The 25008-nt window shown below is 35.8% G+C and overlaps 1 protein-coding gene across 2 annotated transcripts in view; it reads right to left on the reverse strand.

Moving 5' to 3' along the window:
* Nucleotides 1-1838: 1838 nt before the first annotated feature.
* The window catches only part of ppp2r2aa (protein phosphatase 2, regulatory subunit B, alpha a), a 37400-nt gene continuing 14230 nt past the window's right edge, over nucleotides 1839-25008 (reverse strand). Inside the window, exons 6-10 of one of the 2 annotated variants that reach the window (XM_087264135.1) lie at nucleotides 24485-24662; nucleotides 21131-21295; nucleotides 17566-17735; nucleotides 7827-7918; nucleotides 1839-5222 (exon numbers count right to left, since the gene is read on the reverse strand). In XM_087264135.1, the coding sequence (XP_087120261.1) occupies nucleotides 4943-5222; nucleotides 7827-7918; nucleotides 17566-17735; nucleotides 21131-21295; nucleotides 24485-24662 (885 nt within the window). In that variant the 3' untranslated portion in view covers nucleotides 1839-4942. Of the gene's footprint in view, nucleotides 5223-7826; nucleotides 7919-14581; nucleotides 16998-17086; nucleotides 17736-21130; nucleotides 21296-24484; nucleotides 24663-25008 lie in introns of those variants that run through there. The other variant, XR_015497420.1, reaches the window with a different exon arrangement.

Here is a 25008-nt window from a genome sequence, read left to right on the forward strand (position 1 = left end):
GATCGCTCTCTTTTGTATGTTGTAGTGCTGTATTCATACCATAGGAATCTGCTAGTGTTTGCTTTGGCTTTTTCGTTGTTAATTGTTGTGATATCCAGATTGCAACAGAAATACTGAGAAATCTCTGTAGACTGATGGCATTTCATGCTGCTCAGCCTTATAATCTTAAAATGTGAGCAAAATCACCTGCTTTGTCATCACTTTAGATATTACGCTAGAGAATCATTTAAACACTAGCTCTGAAGTGATGTTGGTGAATGAGCAACGGTTTCTGCTGTTCTGATGTCAGCTGGAGATATGAATGAATGGTGGAAGAAAGTAGTTCCGCGTACAAAATGATTTTTGAGACTCTCCGTGTTTGATTTTCTTTTATATATACACGATTATGCAGTTGAACTGTTGTATAAACTCAATATCACACTCATAACAGTGTGATATGGCTTTATATCATAAATGGTGGTACACAAACTGTACGTTCAGACAGGTCGGCGAGAGCGTCAAAGTAGCCGGAGGTCATTCGTTTTCAATGGGAGCCGGTGGTGATAAGCAACGGGGAGAAGCGCGGCACGTGTTCGCCAGTGTAAGCGTCGAGGAAAGTTGAAATCAAGTCAGCTTCATGGTAATGAGCTGACACAGTTCTGCGGCAAGCAATCAGAATGAAATCCAAAGCTTGAGAGGAGTCCAGAGAACAGTCACTGTGAACTTTGGCTCCGACCACAGTTTTTCCTAAGGGTTTAAATATTGCGGTCGCCGGATTTTCTAATTATTTGCAGTGTTTTCTTACAGGAACATACAAAAAAAAAGTTACTGGCGAGTTACTGATGTGCATTAATGTTATATTTTTTCTTTAAAAAAAAAAAAAGGAATTTCATGCAACATTACAAAACAGTATTGCTGCTTCGGGATATTTCAGACATAGGGACACATTAAATAATTAAGTAAAGCAAACCCACACCACACGCAACTTGATCTTCCATTGTTAAATAAGTTTGATAAAAAAGCACAACATTTACATGCTAAAAAGCATGAATTATGCGGGGATGTAACTGATTTGCTGCAACATCCCCTTTAAATACGAGATCAATGTAGCTAATTTTGACGCTCTCGCCACTAGAGCTGAAGGCAGACAGAGTTGTCGCCAGGACGGCCAGAGTAACTTTTTAACGCTCTTGACGCCTTAGGTGTGAACGCACAGTAAGGCAACACACGCTTCCCACCAGTGCCAATATACATGTGCTATTGCTCATATTACACAGTTCAAGTTAGACTTATTAGCCCCCTCTTAATTTTTTTTTAACTTTTTTTCTGATATTTCCCAAACGATGTTTAACAGAGCAAGAAAATTTTCACAGTATGTCAGATAATATTTTTTCTTCTGGAGAAAGTCTTATTTAGTTTATTCCGGCTAGAACAAAAGCAGATTTTAATTCTATCTACACACCATTTTTGGGACAAAATTATTAGCCGCTTAAAGGTGTATTTTTTTCCTCGATAGTCTACAGAACAAAGTTGAACTGCCGCCCTCAACCCTAAAGTGTAAGCGGGGGTGGGGGCGCCTAGACGTGGATATAACTGAGGGCGCGGGTGGTGAGGGTAGTGTCGCGGACGCCATCCTCTCTATTCTGCCGCCCTATAGACGCGGTCACGCGGATATAACTGAGGGCGCGGGTGGTGAGGATAGTGTCGGGGACGCCGCCCTCTATATTCTGCTGTCCTAGACGGCCGCCTAGAGTGCCTTGATGGACGCGCCGGCCCTGATGGTTATACAATAACTTACCTAATTACCCTAACCCGCCTAGTTTACTTAATTTAGCCTTTAAATGTCACTTTAAGCTGTATAGAAGTATCTTGAAAAATATCTAGTCAAATATTATTTACTGTCATCATGACAAAGATAAAATAAATCAGTTATTAGAGATGACTTATTAAAACTATCATGTTTAGAAATGTGCTGAAAAAAATCTCTCCGTTAAACAGAAATTGGGGAAAAAAATAAACAGGGGGCCTAATAATTCTGACTTCAACTGTGTGTGTGTGTGTGTGTGTGTGTGTGTGTGTGTGTGTGTGTGTGTGTATAGATAATTGGGTCAGACTTTACAATAAAGTTTGTGCTTACTAACATGAACCAAGTATGAACAATACTTGTGCAGCATTTATTAATCATAGTTTAACATTTACCAATGCATTACTAACATCCAAATTCATACTTATTAACATTAGTTAACGAAAATACATCTGTTCAGTGTTAATTCCTTAACTCGCGGTGCATTTACTAATGTGAACAAATACTGTAAATGTATTGTTCATTGTTTGTTCATGCTAGTAAACACATTAAATCACATTAACTAATACAACCTTATCTGTATTTTACATAACTGACTTCGCTTCTAAAAACTGTTTAAGAATTTCTTATTAGCAATTTTTGCGCTAGAAATTAAAATCGACAACTTTTGCTTGCAAATCCAACAAAAATACAATAGCGAACTCACAATTTTGAGTATCATTTATAGAATACTTTATAGAAAAATAATTAAAATAGGTAAATTGCAATATTTATCTCACTTTTCTGACTTACAATTGCAAGTTTGGATTTTTGACTTTGCATGTCAGAATTGAGAGTTTATATCTTCCATTTAAGACTTTTTTTTTGTTTTTGTAAAATTTGTAAAGTTTTTTTGTATTGTAAAATACATTATTGGCATCACCTCATTTGCATTTATTTCTTGGAATTCTAAAAAAAAGCTGAAATTGCATGGAAAAGTGTATGGAAAGCATCGTCAATGCACCGAGATATCAAATTGAACTGAATCGATGGCATGACAATCGTAACCAAACCGTGAGACCAGTGTTGGTTCACACCTCTAATAAATAAACAATGTAAATATTAAATCACACATTTGACAATAAAAACTATAATAATCGCAATATACAGTTAGGTTCATAAATATTTGGACATCGACACAATTCTAACATTTTTGGCTCTGTACAAAAAACACAATGGATTTAAATGAAACGAAAAAGATGTGCTTTAACTGCAGACTGTCAGCTTCGCTTACATCCAAATCAGGTGAACGGTGTAGGAGTTACAACAGTTTGCATGTGTGCCTCTCACTTGTTAAGGGTCCAAAAGTTATAGGACTATTGGCTTCTAAGCTTTTCTACGGCCCGATGTGAGTTATTGCCTCAATATCCCAAATACAATGAGCAGATAAAAGGTCCAGAGTTCAATTCCAGTTCATTTCAGAGTTCATTTTGCATTTGGAATCTGTTGTTGTCAATTATCAAGATGAGATCCAAAGAGCTGTTACTATCAGTCAGGCATGCCATCATTAGGCTGAAAGAACAAAACACAACCAGAGAGATAGAAAAATGTTAGGCGTGGCCAAAACAACTGTTTGGATTATTCTTAAAAAGAAAGAGCGCAGCAGTGAGCTCAGCAACACTAAAAGACCCAGAAGACCATGGACACAACTGTGGTGGATGAACAAGGTATTATTTCCCTGGTGAAGAAAACACCCTTCACAACAGCTGGCCAGAACAAGAACACTCTCCAGCAGTTAGGTGTGTGTATGTGTGTCAAAGTCAATCAAGAGAAGACTACAGCAGAGTGAACACAGAGGGTTCACCACAAGATGTAAACCATTGGGGAGCCTCAAAAACAGGAAGGCCAGATTAAGAGTTCTAAAAAAGCTTTCACAGTGCTGGAACTACATCTCAGACAGATGGGATCAAGACCAACTTGTACCAGAGTGATAGGAAGAGAGGAGTATGGAGAAGGGAAGGAACTGCTCAAGATCCAAAGCAATGAAGCATGGTGGTACTAGTGACATGGCATAGGCATGTGTGGCTGTCAATAGAACTGGCTCTCTTGTATTTATTGATGATGTGACTGCTGACAAAAGCAGCACAATGAATTCTGAAGTGTTTAAGGCAATATTTTCCGCTTACATTAAGCCAAATGCTGCAGAACCCATTGGACGGCACTTCACAGTGCAGTTGAGTATGACCCAAAGCATACTGCAAAAGCAACCAAAGGAGTTTTTGAAGGGAAAAGAAGTGTAATGAAGTGCAATTGCTAAGTCAATCGCCTGATCTAAATCAAATTGAGCATGCATTTCACTTGCTGGAGACAGAACTGAAGGGAAAATGCCCTAAAAACAAGCAAGAACTGAAGACAGTTAAGGTAGAGGCCTGGCAGAGCACCACCAGAACGAAACTCAGTGTCTGTCCATGCTTTCCAGACAAACGATTTGCAACCAAGTATTAAAAAGTGAAAGGTTGATTTATGATTATTATTCAGTTCAATTACTTTTGGACCCTTAACAAGTGGGAGGCACATATGCAAACTGTTGTAATTCCTACAGTGTTCACCTGATTTGGATGTAAATACCCTCAAATTAAAGCTGACAGTCTGCTATTATTCATTTCATTGTGTTGGTGTATAGAGCAAATAATGTTAGAAATGTGTCGATGTCCCAATATTTATGGACCTAACTGTATATACGTTGACAATTGCAAGAAAGCCTAAAAGTTTTATTTTAAGAAAAAAGGTCTAATTGTGATATTATAATTGTACATTTGAATTGTGATATAAACTCAGAATTCACAAGATTTTTTATGAGATCAGAAGTTTCTATTCCTAAAAAACTTTTAATTGAGTAATTAAAACGCCAGAATTGCTTTTGAATCCACCTGTGACCGAAACAGGCTTCCATATAAACCAGACAGATCAATGTGCAAGAACCCAATACAGTAATCCAACTAAAAATCCCTTCCTCCGGCCTACAGTGTATCAATTAAACATAACAGAATAATCCAAAGGTTTTGGTGTACTACAGTGGTTAATATTAAGACTATGAGTTTGTGCTTGGATACGAGATTAGCATGTATCCCGCATTTGACTCCTGCTTTTAGGAATGGGGACGAAGCAGTTTTGAAATTCCTAATTGAGTTTCTCCTGGAAAAGGTAAAGGTTATTGACCGTCGCCAAGGCAACGATGTTTTCCTGAGGATGCCAGGAGGTGTAGAGGATCTTGCGGCTGAAGTCCAGACAGTCGACGCCGATCTCGTTCCTCTTGCGTCGGCTGCCGGTGGACACGCGCCAGCTCTTCAGCGGGCAGCCGGGGGAGCCGTTCTCCCACGAGGCCTCTAGAGTCACGTCTCGCTGGCCCTCACGCTCAAACATCCGGAAGAAGTTGTTGTAGGAGCCAGTCATGACCTCGCTGGAGAGAGATGTGAAATAATGACACAATTAGACAACGAGTTCTTATTTTATAAAGAAAAAAAACATATACATGTAAAAAGGAATGTATTGCAACTGCTATGGAGTCAAAACCAAGCAGCAACTTCCCGCACTCCCTTGTGAAGCACACTTAAAAAAAAGGTAGCCTACTATGTAAGATGTAAAAATGATTAATGATTAAAATGGCCAATCTTTATTTTGGTCTCGTCAAAGCAAGATCTAAAATAGATCTGAAAGGATAAGGATTAAGCCAAATGAAGGTTGTATAACTTATTTTTATCCGCAATCTTATGTTCGCTTTCAGATTTCACTCCCCGGAGCATCTGACATCATGAACCCTTATTCAGGACATGTGTTAGGGATTTTAAAATCAACTCTGAATTTTTATAGGAAGCCAGTGCAATGAGGCGAGGACAGGGGAGATATGATCTCTTTTCTTAGTTCCTGTTATTAATCTGGCGGCTGCATTTTGGTCACTGACAGTTTCAATCACCACTGAGGCCCCATTTACACCAATACGTTTTAAGGCTGATTTATACTTCTGCGTCAAGCGGACTTGTATGCTACGTCGAAGCCTACGCGTGGCTGCGCCTAGCCCTGTTCGTGGCTGTTGGCGACGTTGATGCACGTCTTAAACAAAGTAACGTTGTTGTTTTGTGTTTAACTTATGATTAAAGTTGTTGAATGTACGCTGATTCCAGCTTCAAAATGAGCGAGTTTGAGTCACTTGTACACCAGCGAAGAAACTTGACACAGAGGGACATAAACACCTACCCCCTGCTAGCGTTATTGAAGTGTTAATGCAGAGCAACAGAAACAGCACGTAGAAGTATAAATGCAGGGCAATCACGCCGATCACTTGACGCAGAAGTATAAACCAGGCTTTAGTTTTAAAACGCATAACTTTTTGCTAAGGTTACACCATCTGTCCAAACTACCCCAGATATTGAGCCCTGGAAACTGAGTGTTTTCTTTTTAAAGTGCTGCTGCTTCGTGTCAGTGTGGATGGGGGGGAAACAATGACATCTGAAAATGGAGGCGTGGCTGCAGACATTCACCTTTCTGATTGGGGCTTGTTCTCAATATTAAAGTGCGCAAAGTTCAGTCTTCCCTTGTAAGTTCAGACTTTGCAAGTTTGATATGGAGAACAAACTCCCGAGGACAAGTCAGGTAAATCTTCAAAAAGAACGATGTACTTTATAGCGTCATTCACATCACCCTCTTACCGAAAAAATGAAAACATAATATAATGAACTGCCTATTTTTATTTTGATAACTTAACAGACACCAAGACTGTTGAGGAATCGTGTAGCTGCATATTTATGATTTTGATTAACGAACAGCAATTATTTTAGGCGAACAATGGAAACCATTTTGTGCCTTCTAAAATTCTTGACAGTCACCAATGTATTGCATTTGCTAAATAGAAGTATACACAATAGTAAATTTACCATAACTATCATGCATAATGTATTAGCATTGGTTAAAGGTGCAGTAGGTGATTGTCTTTAGAAGCATTTTTTGCTGTGCTGGTTGAAAGTCTCTTCACAGTTTAATAGTAATGACTAAAGTAAAGGATCTAAAATGTATTTATATGTATTTTTATATTTTGGGTAAAGCATAAAACTAAAAAATGTTCATCTAATTAAATAGAGTCGGAACTACATCTCTCATAATTCCAATAAGTAGGCCAAACTGTCTGTCAGCAAATGCAGATTTGGACAACTGCGCAGCCTTTTGTACGCAGCTCCGCCGAATGCCGCGCGATCACGAGAAAGAGAATGCGCACGCGATCAGTAAAAACCTGCTGAATCAAAACTTTTTAAAAACCTGAATCAATATTGGAGTTATCTTTGCACGCTGGAGAAAGAATGACACAACGGCTGAAGGATTTCTCTTAGACAGGTCATGTTCTGTTTTAAAACTGTTTTAGCTTCACGCAAAGCTGATGTAATGTTAGATGTTGTTGTTAAAAATGGGTTATATCTTCACAGAAGTGTTGTTCAATCACTAAAATCTTCTGATGAATGTCTGATGAAAGACCATTTTCAGTTTCATAAGGGACCTTTTACAGCATTGATGATGTAGATTTTAATTAGTTTAACAACAAAACACAAGTAAATACCACTATTCCACCTAGTCTCTGCCTATATTGTTTACCATGCAACTCTAAATATTCACTCTGAAATAGCATGTCAGTTTGGCTTGCACGCCGCCGGACGAGCACTAGCACATGAGAGAGGGTTCTTTTGCTGTGCTCTTGTTAAAGGAGGCGCGGCTCTAGATGGCAGGGGAGGGACTGTGATTCAGAGATTTATGCCAAGCTGTCAGCATTGTGGAAGATCACCTACTGCACCTTTAACGGTCAGACGCTTCTGAAAAAGTGTCTATATAAGCGAGTGATCTGTTAGTCAAAGATAAAAGCTTCAGTCTGACAGACTCTCACTGGACGCATTGATACGGCTGAGAAACCCTGCTGTGAGCCCACAGATCATGCTATTGTGCTTGTATTTTGACTAAAGACATTATCTGAACATGCTGGAGCCCTTTGAGAAACTCATAATGATATCATTACTGAACTCACCTGTCGTCGCCCCTCCAGCAGCACTCGAACTTATCAAAGATGCAGTCGTTCTCATAGAGAGAGCACAGCTTACTCCTGAGATAACCGTGAACCTGTGGACAGAGAGATGACAGTCACATTTAGACCAGAGTTACCGTTATACAATTTTGACTGAAATATTGATGATTATGATTTTTCCCATAATCAAGGAGCTCTATTTAGTGTAATCATGATTATTTAAAACAATTATCAGTCGGCCAGATTACCATAAGGTATATAGTAGAGCTGCACAATTAATCGTTAAAAGACCGCGATCTCGATTTGGCCCCACTAGACCAGGGATGTCAAACTCAATTCCTGGAGGGCCGCAGCCCTGCACAGTTTAGTTTCAACCCTAATTAAACACAGCTGATGAAACTAATTGAGTCCTTCAGGCTTGTTTGAAACCTACAGGTAAGTGTGTTGGAGCAGGGTTGGAACTAAACTGTGCAGGGCTTCGGCCCTCCAGGAATTGAGTTTGACATCCCTGGTCTAGACGATCTTAATCCAGCATTTCTACGATTCTGTCAATCATATTTTCAAGTTCAGGAGAGAAGAAAAGGCGGCTGTACGAGTCTTTTCATTGTTTCACACACGTTGCTCAGTGACATTGACACCTCCAAACAATGTTGAATGAGTCACATACTGTATTTATAAGGTTTAATTTAACTACAAATGCCATTTTTGTCTAAACATGATGTTTTCGCGATCGGGAAATCACACGTGACATGAGCTGCTGACCGTGAGCTGTTTTTAGTGAACAGAACCTGCATATGTTGCGAGTAACAGGTAGTACATTTGTAAATAATATTCAGCTTGCGGCACAGAGTGATCGTTTGGGAGCCGCGCACGAAATATGAACAAGCACTTAGCAGTCAAAATGAAACCGAAAGTGTGCACATTATTTAAATGAGCATATCACATTTTAGAGTTATGATTACAGCAAGCGTTTGATATGTTTTTTCTTTTATAGCGAACCCACAGTTGTGCATGAAAATAAATGTTTACGGTGTCAGTATAACTACTCTAGCCTATATATTGTTGAATATAATCTGATAATGGCAAATGTCTGATTTTACCAGTGAACAAAATTGTCTGATATGACAGATTGCAAGCATATCTCTCAAACATAATAATTCAACATCAGAATTATTATTAGAATAGAATTATTTATAGAAACCAGTAGACCTACACATAATATTATTATCGATGTTGTGCCATAGGTTTGTTTTTACCATACCTTTATTTTACATGTACAGAATCGAGAGAGAATCTTGATCTTTGTTTTAAGCAAAAAAAAAAAAAAAAAAAAAAAAAAAAAAAAAAAAAAAAAAATCGCAAATCCCATTTTAGCCAGATTCGTGCAGCTCTAGTATATAGAAGACCAAAGCATAGTGCATTCTGCACAGACCACTATAATAGCAAAATAATAACAAAAAAATAAAGTATTTTTAGTAAATAAATATTGCATTTGTGAATAAATTGTATAAATTATTTCAGCGAGCTGGCAAGGAAATATTTCACATTTTCATTCACGATGTACAAATGAAAAATCTAATAAAAAGAACTAAAAAAATTCACATTTAAGCCAAACAAACAAATAATATCACAAAAAGATAAACCTAAATTAAAACATCAATAATTAAATCCTTAAAAAAAAAAAAATAAATAAATAAATATATATATATATATATATATATATATATATATATATATATATATATATATATATATATATATGTATGTATATATATATATATATATTATATATATATATATATATATATATATATATATATATATATATATATATATATATATATATATATATATATAATTATATGAAGAGTTCAGATGCAAAAGCCGCTAAACGGCACTTCCACCAAGTATGAGCTAATGACATTGAGTGAATGCTTTAGGCACGTACTACATGTTCAACAAATATTTTTGCTTCAAATCATCTAAATCCCAGCGTTAGCGCATTCAGAAATAACAATTTACTGACAAAAGCTGCTAAACTCCACTTGCCTTTGACAGCACAAGCCGCTATACCCCGAGAACCAATCAGAAGGGGCGAATCGAATCATGTTTTCAATGTCACGGCTTAATATGCCGCCTTTATGAGAAGGCAGTTTTATTCCGCTTCCGATTTTAAAAGACAGAGTTTGATAAACTGGATAAGCCTGTCTGACTGTCAGTGGAAGGCAAATGAAAACGTCCCTTACCTCAAAACTCTGTGCATTATAAGAAAAAGAAAACACAATGTTCAATCAGAAGTGTAAGCAATTCATAACTTTTTTTTGTGCAGTGATGCTACTTTGAAGGAGTCCGATTTACTATACATTAAACGGCAACTCCATTTCATGAAAGACAGAGTCAAGATGCTGTGCTTTTACCCCAAGTTGATGCAATGAGGATAAACAAGAGACGAAAAAGAGACAAAGACTATGAGCATGGTGAGGATAAATGAATGACAGCTTCTGAAAGTATCTGAGAGGCGTCCCCTTTTTGCCCCGTAGGCCTACCTTGTGTTTTATTTGCTAATTTGAGCTATTTTTTAAAAGGTAAATATAATGTAAGACACTATACATCTATACATTAATTAAATCATATTACCTATACCTCTGATAAGCTTTTTATAATAATAGACAATGCACAGCTACTGATGTGTCACACTGTTTTACGCTACATTATTTGAATCTAAGAGGCTTAGTTTACAATGTTCACATTGCTCTACTTACATTAATTAAATCTTAACAATCTGTTGTCATTTCTGATATTTGGGATTTAGATTTAAAGTCAATTTTAATGTTATTAATTAAAGCACTTGACAGATTTCATTAAGGCCTTAATTTTTCAAAATACAAGCCAAGGCTGAATTAGGGTAAATAGACAAGTCATTGTATAACAGTATTTTCTTCTGCAGACAATCAAAAATATATATTGCTTAAGGGGGCTAATAATATTAACCTTAAAATGGTTTCAAAATATTTAAACCTGCTTTTATTCTAGCTAAAATAAAACAAATAAGCCTAGAAGAAAAAATATTATAGGAAATACTGTTAAAATTCCTTGCTCTGTTAAACATCATTTGGGAAATATTTATATAAAAAAAAAAATCTCAGGAGCGCTTATAATTTTGACTTTAACTGATAATCGTTTTGAATAATTGTGATCACAATTATGACCAAAATAATTGTGATTATGATTTTTCCCAAAATCGAGCAGCCCTACTATTATATATGTATTTTTAAATACAAAAAAAAAAAAATCAAAACACATGCTTAAAATTCCAACATAATAGTAAAAATAATTAAAATTAATAACTTTAAATAATTATTTTAAGTTTGCTCAAAAATGTGCTTGTCCAACGTGTCGTAAAGGCAAAATCAAAACAAATATGGCAGAGAAACGTAAATGCAGTGATTCTTCAGAGGCGAAGAAAAAGATTAGACAGTATGACAAAGCCTACCTAAATTTTGGTTTTATTGAAGGCCAAGACAAGTTAAAACTGATTAATTTATATTTTCTATACATATTATATATTAATATTACACAAACACACACATACACTATAACTATATATATATATATATATATATATATATACATACATACAGTATATATGTGTGCGTGTGTATTTATATGGTGGGGGGGCTCCAATGTTTGTATATGTTCATGGGGGGGGCCCCAAAGAAAAAGGTTGGGAACCACTGATCTAAATCATATGAGGATTCAAAGTAATGTGGACCTATAATTACAGTAACTGAAACCTATAATGAAGAAATTGCATCACAGCCAGAGTTTCTCATTAAATCCAAATACTTTACTGCCAGGTATTCTGAATTCCTGAAAAGCAATACTATCATGCGTTGCAAAAAATGTAGTTAGAAATGAATCCCTGGCGCTATCTAGTGGTCAATGGTTATACATTACTATTATCATCACCTTGGAATTATAAGGTTCTATCTGACATTGTCAAAATTGAGTTATTGGCATATTCTTATTAAATGACAACTTATCTCCATTATGGGATGTTTTTTATAAGTTGTTTACATTAAGACATTTCATTTTAAAAAAGAAATGTTACACACATACTGTTTAAATGTAAATCAAAGGCGGCAACACCAAGGCTCCAAAAATACAAATTCATTAAATTAAAAAGGCTGACACAGAGCATGTAACGTTTCGAGCCACCCGGCTCTTCATCACACAATGTTCATCACAATCAGGTGCTCCTTTTTGTACACTTCCGGATCACATGATCTCCTCAAATTACAAAAAAAAAAAATATATAAATAAACTAATTTTTTTGTGTATTTTTTTTGTAATTTGATTTGAAATATCAAAGCTATAGACTATATGTGAATGTGTATACATGTATTCATGTGTATATATGTATATATGAATGATTGTGTATGTATACATATGCATGTATGTATATGTTGGTATATATGCGAGAGGAGATCATGTGATCTGGAAGTGTACAAAAAGGAGCACCTGATTGTGATGAACATTGTCTGATGAAGAGCCGGGTGGCTCGAAACATTACACGCTCTGTGTCAGCCTTTTTAATTTAATAAATTTGTATTTTTGGAGCCTTGGTGTTGCCGCCTTTGATTTACATTTAATTTGCACTTTTTGCGGTTTTGGATGAGCACCCAATTAAGAGAGATGTGCGTGCTTTTGTACAGTTTTTACACACATACTGTTTGCAATGGAATGCAAAAACGTTAAAGCTCATTAACTCAAAATCATTCAGAACGCAGATACCTTATAATTCCAAGGTGACGTTATATTAAAAGGATCGGTTCACAAAAACTCTTTCCTTCTTTACAATCCTTTTTAATTTTAAAGAGTTTCCTGCTTCATGTATTTATTCATTCATTTTCCTTCGGCTTAGTCTATTTCAGAGGTCGCCACAGTGGAATGAATCGCCAACTATTTTTATAATTAAAATACAAGACAATAATAGGACAACACAGATCATATGACCCATGCTGATTACATATGTTCATAATTCATAAGAATTTTAGTAGTGTCCCCCCTATGAAATTAAAATCAGAGCTCAAAATGTGACAAAAGCAGATCATTTGACTCAAATCTTTTCATGGGTGCTTAAAATAAAAAAAAAAGCACACATAAAAGCACTTCATAATTTGACTCGTGTTGTATTACAATTATTCCTGGGTCCGTTCTTCGTACCTCACTTAAATGATCTAAGATGATTTGGCAGATTCTGGATCTTTTAATCTTGATAACTGATCTCTCGCTAATTTGGTTTTTCAAACAAGTTCGCGAATCAGATTAGAATGTCTGGATGAACTGATCTGAGATCGCTGCGTGTGTTGAAGGACAGATCTATCGATCCTCGAAATCATGATCAGCAATGCAACGATTGGCTGACGCCACATCAGCGTAATGACATCATCTGATTAATATTCAATTATCCATGTGAGCTAAATTACATCAAATGAGCAGTAAACAACTTGTTAAATATGAAACGCAATAACCTTCCACATTTGTTGTGAGCTGCAGGCTTTACACTTTCATGTGTCAAGTGTATTTATCATGTATTTCAATGCAAATCAATGTATTTAGTTCTACATTTAGAAAATATGTTCTTTATTATAGTAGCCGTTTTTTTAATCGGATGCTTACAAAAGCATTTTGTTATTGGTAAAGGCGTCTGTATCTTTTGTGAAGCATAATCCCTGGCATATTAACTATCAAAACATGTTTATGACTGCATTAATGTATTATTGCTTTTTTTAAAAAGTCACATATTGTGCATTTTTATTATACAAAATTTGTACTAAAGCGATCTAAAAAGTTCATATAAATAAGTTTTCTCTTTGCACCACCAGGTGGCAGTCTTTGTACTTTCATTTCGAGGGTGCAGATTGCATAAGTTTTATAAATATGTATAACTTTATTTATTTTATTCATAACTATAACTCTATAGTTTTAAAATATTTACCATTTTCCAAAGTGTATATAACTACAAGAAAATATCAGAATTCGGAACATGCTTTCTGTATTATCTTTGCTTGAACTGAGCCGATCTAATCCTGTTTATATAAATTGAACCTGCTCCCGATCATGTTTGACCTAGCAGAACTATTGCCATGACAACAACTCTCGGATCAGCTTTGAAGAACGAAACGATCCTGGATCGTGTCAAATCGTCAAAATCCAAATCCAGCTAACTGAGTAATCCACGTACGAAAAACCGACCCCTGAACTCCTAAAATAGCTCGGATTTAAGTTGCTGTTTACTAATAATCAAGAAAGACATTAACTCCTGCAAGCGAATCTGATGACTGAATGACTCAGTGAATGAATCATCTGTGATCTGCATCAATTCATTTAAAAGGCATTTTTGGGTGCTGCTTTTCATGAATGTGAATGAGAGATAGAACATATTTCAACATATTGAGGGATTATTTAATTTTCAATCTATTTCTTTAAAGTTTAACTTAAAATAGAGCTAATTTACCATCAGTTGAAATAGCAATGCTTCAACTAATGATAAAAATAATGATAATAATAAAATAAGGATTTTTTTTTATTTCTTATGTGCTATTTCCTACATTGTTAAGTTGAAATTGTTATGATAGTTTGATTCTATTCTTTAGTTTGAAGTGTTATTAATTTTTTTATTTGTCCACACATTTCAAGCATAGGCAATCTAGCATCATTTACAGGCATGCTAATGAAGCAAATTTGAATGAAGCTTTTCTGAAGTCCACATTTAATTTGGGCTGCACAATACTGTAAAAAAAACCTGACATTGCATTTATATCACAGTATATATCACAGTGAATAAGAATATAGCAATTTCAGCAGATGACTGGAATACTTTGTAAAGAATTAATAATTTTAGATGGATTAGGATGTGTCTGTAGGGGAGGAAAATATAAATAAATTAAAAAAAAATTACATGCAAAGTAAATATAACAGAGAAAATATGCAAATAAACAATGATTTATGATTTTCTAGGGATTAAAACAGCAGTAAGAAGCAGGAATTTAAATCACTGTATAATGCATGGTTTCCCCTACATTCATTTTTCCGTGGCGGGGTGCCACACCAAAATTCATCCTGCCACGACTACATTACAGCTTCTTATTCAAAATCATCTGTAGTTTTATAAATAGCGGGTTAAAATCCCACCGAAAACAAATGAAAAGGTAAGGGAATAATAACAGTGCAAATCTTTCTTTGACCGTAGTAGTGCTGTACGTGCTGTTCAACCCTTTAAGGTGACGTGCTGACAGACTGACTGACAGGTGCGTGATGCGTGAGGCCAGCAAACACGGCTTAGCTTTCAGTTATGATGAACACAGTTTCCATAATTATACTTTATTTATAGATAAAGGTCCGTGGCTCTGTATATAATAACTTTATCTTGCTGGAGTTTATAGCCGTTTCACTTTACTTCAGGACGCATTAATGCCACGGTCCGCTTCGCAAGTCTATCGGAGATATTCATAAATATTCCTAGAAAATCTAACAAATGTTGGAGACATACTCGGTACATAAACGCACTTAATCACACTGCAGCCGCGTTTATTTGAGGGCGCGCAAGAAAATCTGCACTTCAGTAGCGTATATTTGAGGTCGCGCAACAAGTTTTGTGCACGAACAGAGGAAATCGGCACTTAAGCAGAGATTGACATGCTTGTAGGCTATTACATGAATGCGATCTCAATACTGCGCCCATGACATTTGTCGATGAAATAATGACATGACATGTAGTGCTAGATCTGTGTAAAATGGACAACATCTGCCACCGCAGCTGGAAAAAATCCTAGAGGAAACACTGTAATGACAATGACAACAACGCTGTATCATTTTATTTGAGTAAATAATTATATAAAGTGTTAATCTTTAAGTGTTTAAATCTTTAAGTGTTAATCTTTAAACAATTAATCTTTAAGCTACAAACATTTAATTGACTGCCCAAGTGGCTTAAATTTGCTTTAATAACTTTCACTCTGAATTACTCCACTGTGTTGTTAAATAATGTCTGGTAAACTATAATCCCAACTACATTGCAGATCCCTGCGATGCAACTAGCGCAGACAAAAATTTTCAAATTTAAGACCTTTTTAAGACCTTTTTAAGACCATTAAGTAATAAATTTAGGATCTATATCACAATATAAAAACCACGCATACACAAATAGAAAATGCTAAATCACAAAATTAGGGGTAAAATACATTTATTTAAACTGAACACTACTAAAGGCAGGTTAGATGCACAGCAGAAAAAAAAAACATCTTAAGGCTGATGTATACTTTCGCCTGGAGCCGCATCGCGCACCTCTACTGACTGCGCACGTACCTAACGAAACGGATGAGGCTTTGTGGTTCAAAGAAACCATCGTAAAAATCAGACGGATAAATAGTAGGTAGTTTCTGGTTCTACGTCATATCAGTAATATCGCTCAAGAATTTTAAATCAAACTTTGATGTATCATTTGCTTTTGTTTATATCTCCGACAGTTCTACCAATTAAAGTTTATTGAAAATATTAATGACAACAGAACATGGGTTACTCTACAATTATATTTTACTATAGCAAAAATAAAAGCAACAAAAAAAGTACTTACTAAAATACTGACTCTTTTTTTATTTAGCCCACTCCACATTTGACATTACTGTCTGGCTAGTTTGTGTCCTCTACTTATAAGCTCAAAAGGCAATAATGGTCCAAAATTCCTGAAAGCCAAGAAAACAGGCCATCAGTATATTGTAAACCGACAGGTTCATATATTCCTTTCCAGTTATCAAAGACATAATTTGTTACTTCATTTTAGTTTTTAGCTATTACATTTTAATACTGTAATATATACATCAGTGTTAAACCTATAAATGGTGGAAAAACATATTCTGTAATATTAAAACCACCTGGGTCTCCACTTTTGCCATGGTCTCTTTTTTGGATTTAACAAACGTATCCCTCAGGTTTTTTGCTAACTTTTACAAAAACTTTGTCTTTCCCACGGTTGCAATTTCAGGCCAGGTATTTTGTCATCTGGTTCTCCCTATGATCACACATTGACGGATCATAAAGGTGTCTGCAGTCGTACCCCTTTCATACAAAATCTCTTAAGCGATTCATATTCAACTCAAATGAAACATGGTGCTGCGCGAACTGTTTACCCGAATCTCAAAGTTAGTGCGCTCCGCCAGCCGAATCATGTCGTGCCTCCGCAAACACAGCGACGACGCCACATTTGCCGCGTGCACTAAGTTCAATAACAGAAAGCTGATTAGTTATCGCCTGTTGGTCTCGTTTGAAGTTTTAATACCGCAAATTACACCACGAAAATAAAGCACAAAAAAGAATTTAAATGAGCATTAGATGTAGCGTTAAATGGACATCGGAAAAATAAGACCTGTGTAAAAATATTGAAGACCTAGAACAGCCAATCTAAGGCTTTTTAAGGCCTAAAATTTAGATTTTTAAATTTTAGACTTTGTAAGACCCCACAGAAACCCTTTAAAACAATATATTGTGCAGCCCTACATCGAATGCATGAATAAAGCAAGCAGGACATTGATATTTTCTCATGCAGATTTGGAAAAATTTGAGCATTTTTACTAAATTAAATAATGCTGTCAATTAGTATGTTGACAAAAAAGCATTTCAGATAACGGATCAGATTGTAGAATTAAATAATGAATCTGAAACAGTAAGACAGCAACTGCACCTGGTAAGTTTCCACCGGATGGCTCTCCATGTGCAGATCCCAGATCTTGAGGGTCAGGTAGTCTCTAGTCATCATGTAGCGGCCGCTGTGACTGAACTTGACGTCTGAGATGGATGAGATGATTTCAGAGAAGAAGGACCGTGTGCTGGGGTCCTCGGGCTCCTCAAACACTACACAAACATATAAATGAATAGACAACAAATATCAGTTAGAGAGGTTTTCTGCTTGGTCAGATAAAGAGCACATGTTATGCTTTTTCAGATTCTACCTTTAACGCAGTGTGAAATGCAGCTGTTTGTGAAAGTAAAATATTAAATAAGACAAATAGAGTTTTTCTTTTCAAAAAAGATAGACGCTATTATGAACTGCCTGAAATACAGTGCATCCGGAAAGTATTCAAAGCACTTCACTATTTCCACATTTTGTTTATGTTACAGCTTTATAACAAAATGGATTAAATTGACTTATTTCCTCAAAATTCTACACACAATATCCCATAATGACAATGTGGAAAAATTAGTTTTTGAAATTGTTGCAAATTTATTGAGAATAAAAAAGCGGAAGAATCACATGTACATCAGTATTCACAGCCTTCGCCGTGAAGCTTTAAATTGAGCTCAGGTACATTCAGTTTCCACTGATCATTCTTGAGATGTTTCAGCAGCTTGATTGGAGTTCACCTGTGGTCAATTCAGTTGATTGGGCATGATTTGAAAAGGGAAACACCTGTCTATATAAGGTCACAGGGTTGACAGTGCATGTCAAAGCACAAACCAAGCATGAAGACAAAGGAATTGTCAAAGGAATTGTCTCTAGACCTCCCAGACATGATTGTCGAAGCACAAGGCTGGGGAAGGTTACAGAAAAAAGTCTGCTGCTCTGAAAGTCCAATATGCACAGTTACCTCCATCATCTATAAGTGGAAGATGTTTGGAACCACCAGAACTCTTCCTAGAGCTGGCCGGCCATCTAAGCTGAGTGATTGGGGGAGAAAAGCCTTAGTCAAGGAGGTGATAAATAACCCAATGGTCACCCTGTCCAAGATCGAGCGTTCTTCTGTGGAGAGTGGAGAACCTTACAGAAGAACAACCATCTCTGCAGCAATCCACCAATCAGGCCTGTATGGTAGAGTGGCCAGACAGAAGCCACTCCCTGCCTGGAATTTGCTAAAAGGCATCTGAAGGACTCTCAGACCATAAGAAACTATATTCTCTGGTCTGATGAGACTAAAATTGAACTTTTTGGAGTGAATGCCAGGCGTTACGTTTGAAGAAAACCAGGCACCGCTCATCACCAGGCTAATACCAGCATCATGCTGTGGGGATGTTTTTCAGCAGCAGGAACTGGAAGACTAGTCAGGATAGAGGGAAAGATGAATGCAGCAATGTAAAGAGACAACCTGAATCAAAACCTGCTTCACAGTGCTCTTGACCTCAAACGGGGGCGACGGTTCATCTTCCAGAAGGAAAATGACCCAAAGCACAACGCCAAAATATCAATGGAGTGGATTTACAACAACTCGGAGAATGTCCTTGAGTGGCCCAGCCAGAGTCCAGACCTAAATCCATTTGTAGAATTTAAAGGAATTCAATGAATTTAATCTAGTTTGGATAAAGGCAGTAATATAAAAAATGTGGAAAAAGTGGAGCACTATCAATACTTTCCGAATGCACTGTATATCATCAGAAAATCTAATCTTTGATTCCTGCACAAACAAATAGAATAATTCTTCACTGTCAGTCTCTGAACAATGTCAGATTTGACCTTCAACCACTGCATTTTAACCATTGGAGGTCTCCAATAGTTTAGTTTTTCTTTGCGACATGCTGAAAAGATCCCATTTTCCACTTCAGAAGGATGTTTTGAATTTAAAACAATATAAAATAAACAATACAATTGTTACTCTACATTGTTTACATGTGCTGAGGAAGAACTGAAATTTAAATACTCTGAAGAGGGTTTGGTTTTCAACCAATCACAAGATTACTGGACTAGATCTGACCAATCTTTAGAGAGCTTTAGAGAGTACAGATCCGTGAGCCAACCATTTCAGACACTAAAAATAAGAAAGCGGATTCAACAATGGGTTTAATATATACATTTTGATTAAAAAAAAAAAAAAAATATATATATATATATATATATATATATATATATATATATATATATATAATTGAAGGATTAGTTGACCCAAACTGAAAATTCAGGCCCACTTTACATTTTTACATTGAGTTTATGAATAAAAAACTTAAACTATCCTGTAATCTACCCATACCACCAAACCTGTCCCTTACCCTACCCGTATCCCACCTCAAGAACACCAGAAGTCTTCTGCAATACATTATCAACACAGTAAATACATTGCATTTATATTTTGATGCAAATATCTAGTAGTTAAGGCCACCATATATACAGTGGGACAGAAAATTCTGTTTAATCAATTACTCTCATACCATTCCAATACCCTTAGACATTCGTTCATCTTTGAAACAATCTTTGAAACAGATATTTTAGATGAAATCCTGGAGCTCTCTCATCCTCCATAGACAGAAATGGTCTGGAGATGTTTAAAGTCCAGAAAATTATCCAAAAGCATTGTCAAGAGATTCAACGCAACTTCAGTGGTTAAATTGTAATCGATGAATACAGATGAGAAGATAAAGGCAAACTAAGTCATATTTACATTTTGTTTTGGTGCACAAGAGTATTCTTGGAGCTTCGCATTATTACAGTTGAACTACTGAAGCCACATTGATCATTTAGACAAAGTTCCTTTTCAGGACTGTTTATGGAGGATGAAGGAGCTCTCGGACTTCATCTAATATTGAATATCTGAAATTGTATTCTGAAGATGGCAAAACATAAACAACTTTTAAAAAAAGCATAATAGGAGCACTTTAAGGCTTGCGTTATAAATGCAATCCAAAGTGTCATCATGTGTGTGTAGTAGGGCTGCACGATCACAACAGTCAGTCTGAATTATAATTGACCAGGAGCCACAGAACACATGTGATTTGTAGAGTCGCTGCGGAGTTTAATCATATTAGAGTGAAAGTTTATCAGTTGCATGTGTTTTAAGGCCTGTGACTTTTAAGGCCTTGAATGTTTAAAACATTTGGGCTTCAAAAATGTGTAACAAAGATGAATTTCATTTAATTATATAAACGTACTTCTAAACCATTTAAGCAAAATTTAAAAAACAAAAATTCTAGCCCAAATATCTTAATTTCAAAGTGAAAATAAGATTATTTTACTTACCCTAATGACAGATATTTAAGATTGTTTTAAGGAAAAAAAACACCTAATTTTGACGTATTTCTTCTAAAGGTAGAAACAAAACTACATAAAAAAATTTATTTTTATATTTGAACAAGAAACGAGACAAACGAGTCAATTTCTGTACCAGCATAATGTTGGACTCCTCAAAAACCGTCAAATAGAGCTATTCAAAACATCTTGTGAAACTGTTCATATCGCAATATTTATTGCAGAAAAATAAAATATCGCAACGTCAGATTTTTCCAATATTGTGCAGCCCTAGTGTGTAGGATGCTATGAAACTCACATTTTGAGTGTTGGTCACACAGAGCGGACGCCCTCATGTCACACAGGCGCACTGAGCCTTTGCTGCTGCCGTACACAAACGTGTTGCACTGCAGCGGGTGAAACTCTGACGCCGTGATCACCTCCGTCAGCTCCTCCATGTTGGCCGGCTTGATATCAACAATGTCTGAGTGCGTGGTTAAGGAGTACAATTCAGTATAGCAGTCACATTCATAAAATTGTCTAATAATATAAATAAAGTTCAAAAGTAAAAAAAAAAAAAAAAAAAAAAAAAGGTTTGTTTAGCAAGGATGCAATAAATCAATCAAAAGGGAAGGACACCTGCAAATCGATTGTTTTGTTCCGAAACGGGAATTTAAAAATAGTTTCGCTTTGCTGTCATTTGTTGTTATTTTTATTTATGATGATGAGCAATAAGACAATATAAGCGAAAAGGTGTGCTTTCATTTTGAATGGTGACACTCACAGACATTTATAAATGTCACTAAATATAAATCAGAGGTAAGACTTTCTCAGTAAGCCTCATTTGATTTGTTAAGGGTTGTACAAATCTATCTGTTGAATCAATCAATCAATCTATTGCCTGTCCTTTTTTGTAACATTTATTTAGTTATTTTAAAATAAGAAAACAACATTTAATAACTTTGTTTTCATTATTAATTTTGAGCTTAAAAATGTTGGCTAGAATAATGCATTATAGGCTACATTAGAGAGAATTAGACTGCAGTCAGATCATGAAGCAGATCAATGCTGATCTTTCTTTAGAGGTGTCAGAAATTAACAAATCAATAGGCCGAATACAAAATATTACAAGATTAAAATATGGAATAAATATCAGATGGTAATTTCGGTCAATTTTGCTAATGGATAAACAGCACTTGGTAATATTTCAGCATGTTTTCACTTTCATATTCGACATGAAGAGCACATTAATGGTAGGAATGATATTCCTACCTACTCATAATTCTCTCTTCATATAGCCGTATATATATATTAGGGCTGTCAAAATGAGCAGGTTAAAGCATGTGAAGGGATCCCATCCCTCCCTCGGTCACCAGGTCCGCTGTACTGCGCACATTGTGTGTGTGTGCGTCTGTAGTCCACTTAGAATCCAACATGGAAATCATTCGTTTGTTATTGGCATTGATTGTTTTGAAATTCAAATGGCATTTATTGCCTGTCCTTTTATTTCTGTAATAAATATGGCGTTTCGCGATTAATCATGATTAATTACAAAAAAAAGTGTGAATAATTATGTTTTTTTAATTATTTGACAGCCCTAATACATAACCATAATATACTGTGATATAGCCTGGTTCTTTAGTTCGTTGGATTGTTTTGCTTTCTCACTACAATCAATTCGCTTCAGATATTTTGTCGCGGAGCAGCGCACGCATGCTGGATTCACATATGCCAAACAAACTGAGCTAACAGGGGAAACTTGCATTCTGTGAATGAACGTCGCCTCGTGGTTCCATCCCAAAGGGGGAAGAATTCACTTTCGCGAACGCTCACGCTCAATCTGGCCAGTTGGTGGAATGAACTCCCTAACTGCATCAGAACAGCAGAGTCACTCGCTACTTTCAAGAAACGACTAAAAACTCAACTATTTACTCTCCACTACACTTCCTAATCTGTAATTGCCTCTCTGAATATCAAACTAACTGTACCAAAAAAAAAAAAAAAACTAATACTACTAATACTTCCCTTCTTAGACTTTACAGACCTGAAACTTGCCTGTAACACCTATTCATTGTTGCTCTTAGTTGTGTAAATTGCTTCCTTGTCCTCATTTGTAAGTCGCTTTGGATAAAAGCGTCTGCTAAATGACTAAATGTAAATGTAAATACACCATGGGTCCGAAACAAAAGTCAAGGTGTGAAAGCACCTAAAAAATTTAAGATTTGGTGTATTAAGTTTATACAAGATTTATTAAGGTTTCCTGAGGATGAACTCATTTTAATAGTTGTAACAGTCACAAATATTTCTTGAGCAACAAAATCAATATTTTTACCATGTAGATAAAATAATATACATGTTTATAGCTAATTATTAAAACAGTAATGTAATACTGACGCATAAATGAAAGGTTTACCATAATTATCATTATGAAAATATAATATTTAAAGAATTCAAAACATGAATACATACGCCAGTTGTATGTAAACAACAGTAAAATATCTCCCACTGAATATTATAAAATGAGCCACAAGGGTCTGAAAAGTTTGTTTCTTGATATTTTCAATTCAATTCAGCTTTATTTGTATAGCGCTTTTACAATGTAGATTGTGTCAAAGCAGCTTCACATAAATGGTCATAGTAACTGGAACAGTGTGGTTCAGTAACTGGAACAGTGTAGTTCAGTTTTTAGTGTTTAAGTTCAGTTCAGTTTAGCTCAGTTCAGTGTGATTTAATCATTGAATTGAATTGAATTGATATTTAAAATAAATATTATCTATAATAATGAATTTTACTATACAATATTTGCTTTTTATTTCTTCATTTTCGTTTGCTTTAGTGAAATTTTAAATAGTTTTTTGTTCATAAAGGGAACTACAATATGTCTAAAACATGCATATGTTATTAAAATATGTGTTCATATTCTACGTTGAATCATACCAAGCTACAAAAAGCTGTTTGACTGGCTTAACTTCTGCAAAAAACTATTAGCACAACGCTGGCTTCCTCCACATATTTTGGACATGTACAGGTGGTTGGTAAAACTTTGGGCTCGAGGGAACTTGGTACAAATGTGTACATTAAAGATCTGGATTACAGCCGCTGACAGTCTCCATGTTTATTGCACAAACCAATGATCAGGATGCTTGTCTTATTTTTTTATAATTGCAGTCCATTGATTTTTCATTCTTGATACTGAACTTTTGTTTTTCTGTTAACTTCTATTCATCGTATACACCAGTTTAAAGAGACCGTAGAGGAGGGGGTGGGAGTTGTTAAATTGATATGTAATTATATTGTTAATGGAGCCTGTATGCTTTGTTAATAAAAAAATACAAATATTTAATCATATTTTAACATGCATAACATTGTGTTAAATGTCCAAGTAGTTTATTTGTGAATGTAATAGTGTAATTATCTGCATTTTTCTTGCAGCTAATGTGCAATTTTTTTTTCTTGAGGAAAAAAATCTGACAATGATTTCTGAAGGATCACGCGACACTAAAACTAAAGTAATGATTGAGAGAGTTATTAAATTTCACAACATTCTTGATTTTAGTGTATTCACGATCAGATAAATGCAACACGGGCAAGCATACGAGACTTCTAAGAACATTATTCATCTCTCAAAAGCCAATGCACGGTGTAAATGAACAACAATGCTTAAGCAGGATACTAAAGCTTCTGTCGGTGTAGTCCAGGTGCCACAGGTTGACACGAAGGTCATCGGCAGACAGATACGTCTCGTTGTCGCTGTTAACAGAGATGGAGTTGATATGGTAGGTGTGAGCGTTGGCATAAACCCGCCGTGGGCTCGCCTCCACCATCAGATCCATCGGCTGGAACACTGGCACCTGTGCAGAGCAGACCACGGTTACTCGTACAGTGTAATCAATGCATTAGCGTAATCCTGAGGGAGTAACCAGTACACACACACATTTACGCATCTTTCACTATATTCAGCACTTTCACTAGACTTAATGTTTATACAGTACAGACTGTATACAGTTGTCAACTTTTTACGTGGATTGAAAAAGCTTAAGCCACAGGTGTCAAACTCAGTTCCAAAAGGGCTGCAGCTCTGCACAGTTTAGTTCCAACCCTAATTAAACACACCTGATCAAACTAATTGAGTCCTTCAGGGTTGTTTGAAACCTGCAGGTAAGTGTGTTGGAGCAGGGTTGGAACTAAACTGTGCAG

Source organism: Danio rerio, chromosome 8 (assembly GCF_052040795.2).
Source record: "Danio rerio strain M-AB ecotype USA chromosome 8, GRCz13ab, whole genome shotgun sequence".
NCBI lineage: Eukaryota > Metazoa > Chordata > Actinopteri > Cypriniformes > Danionidae > Danio > Danio rerio.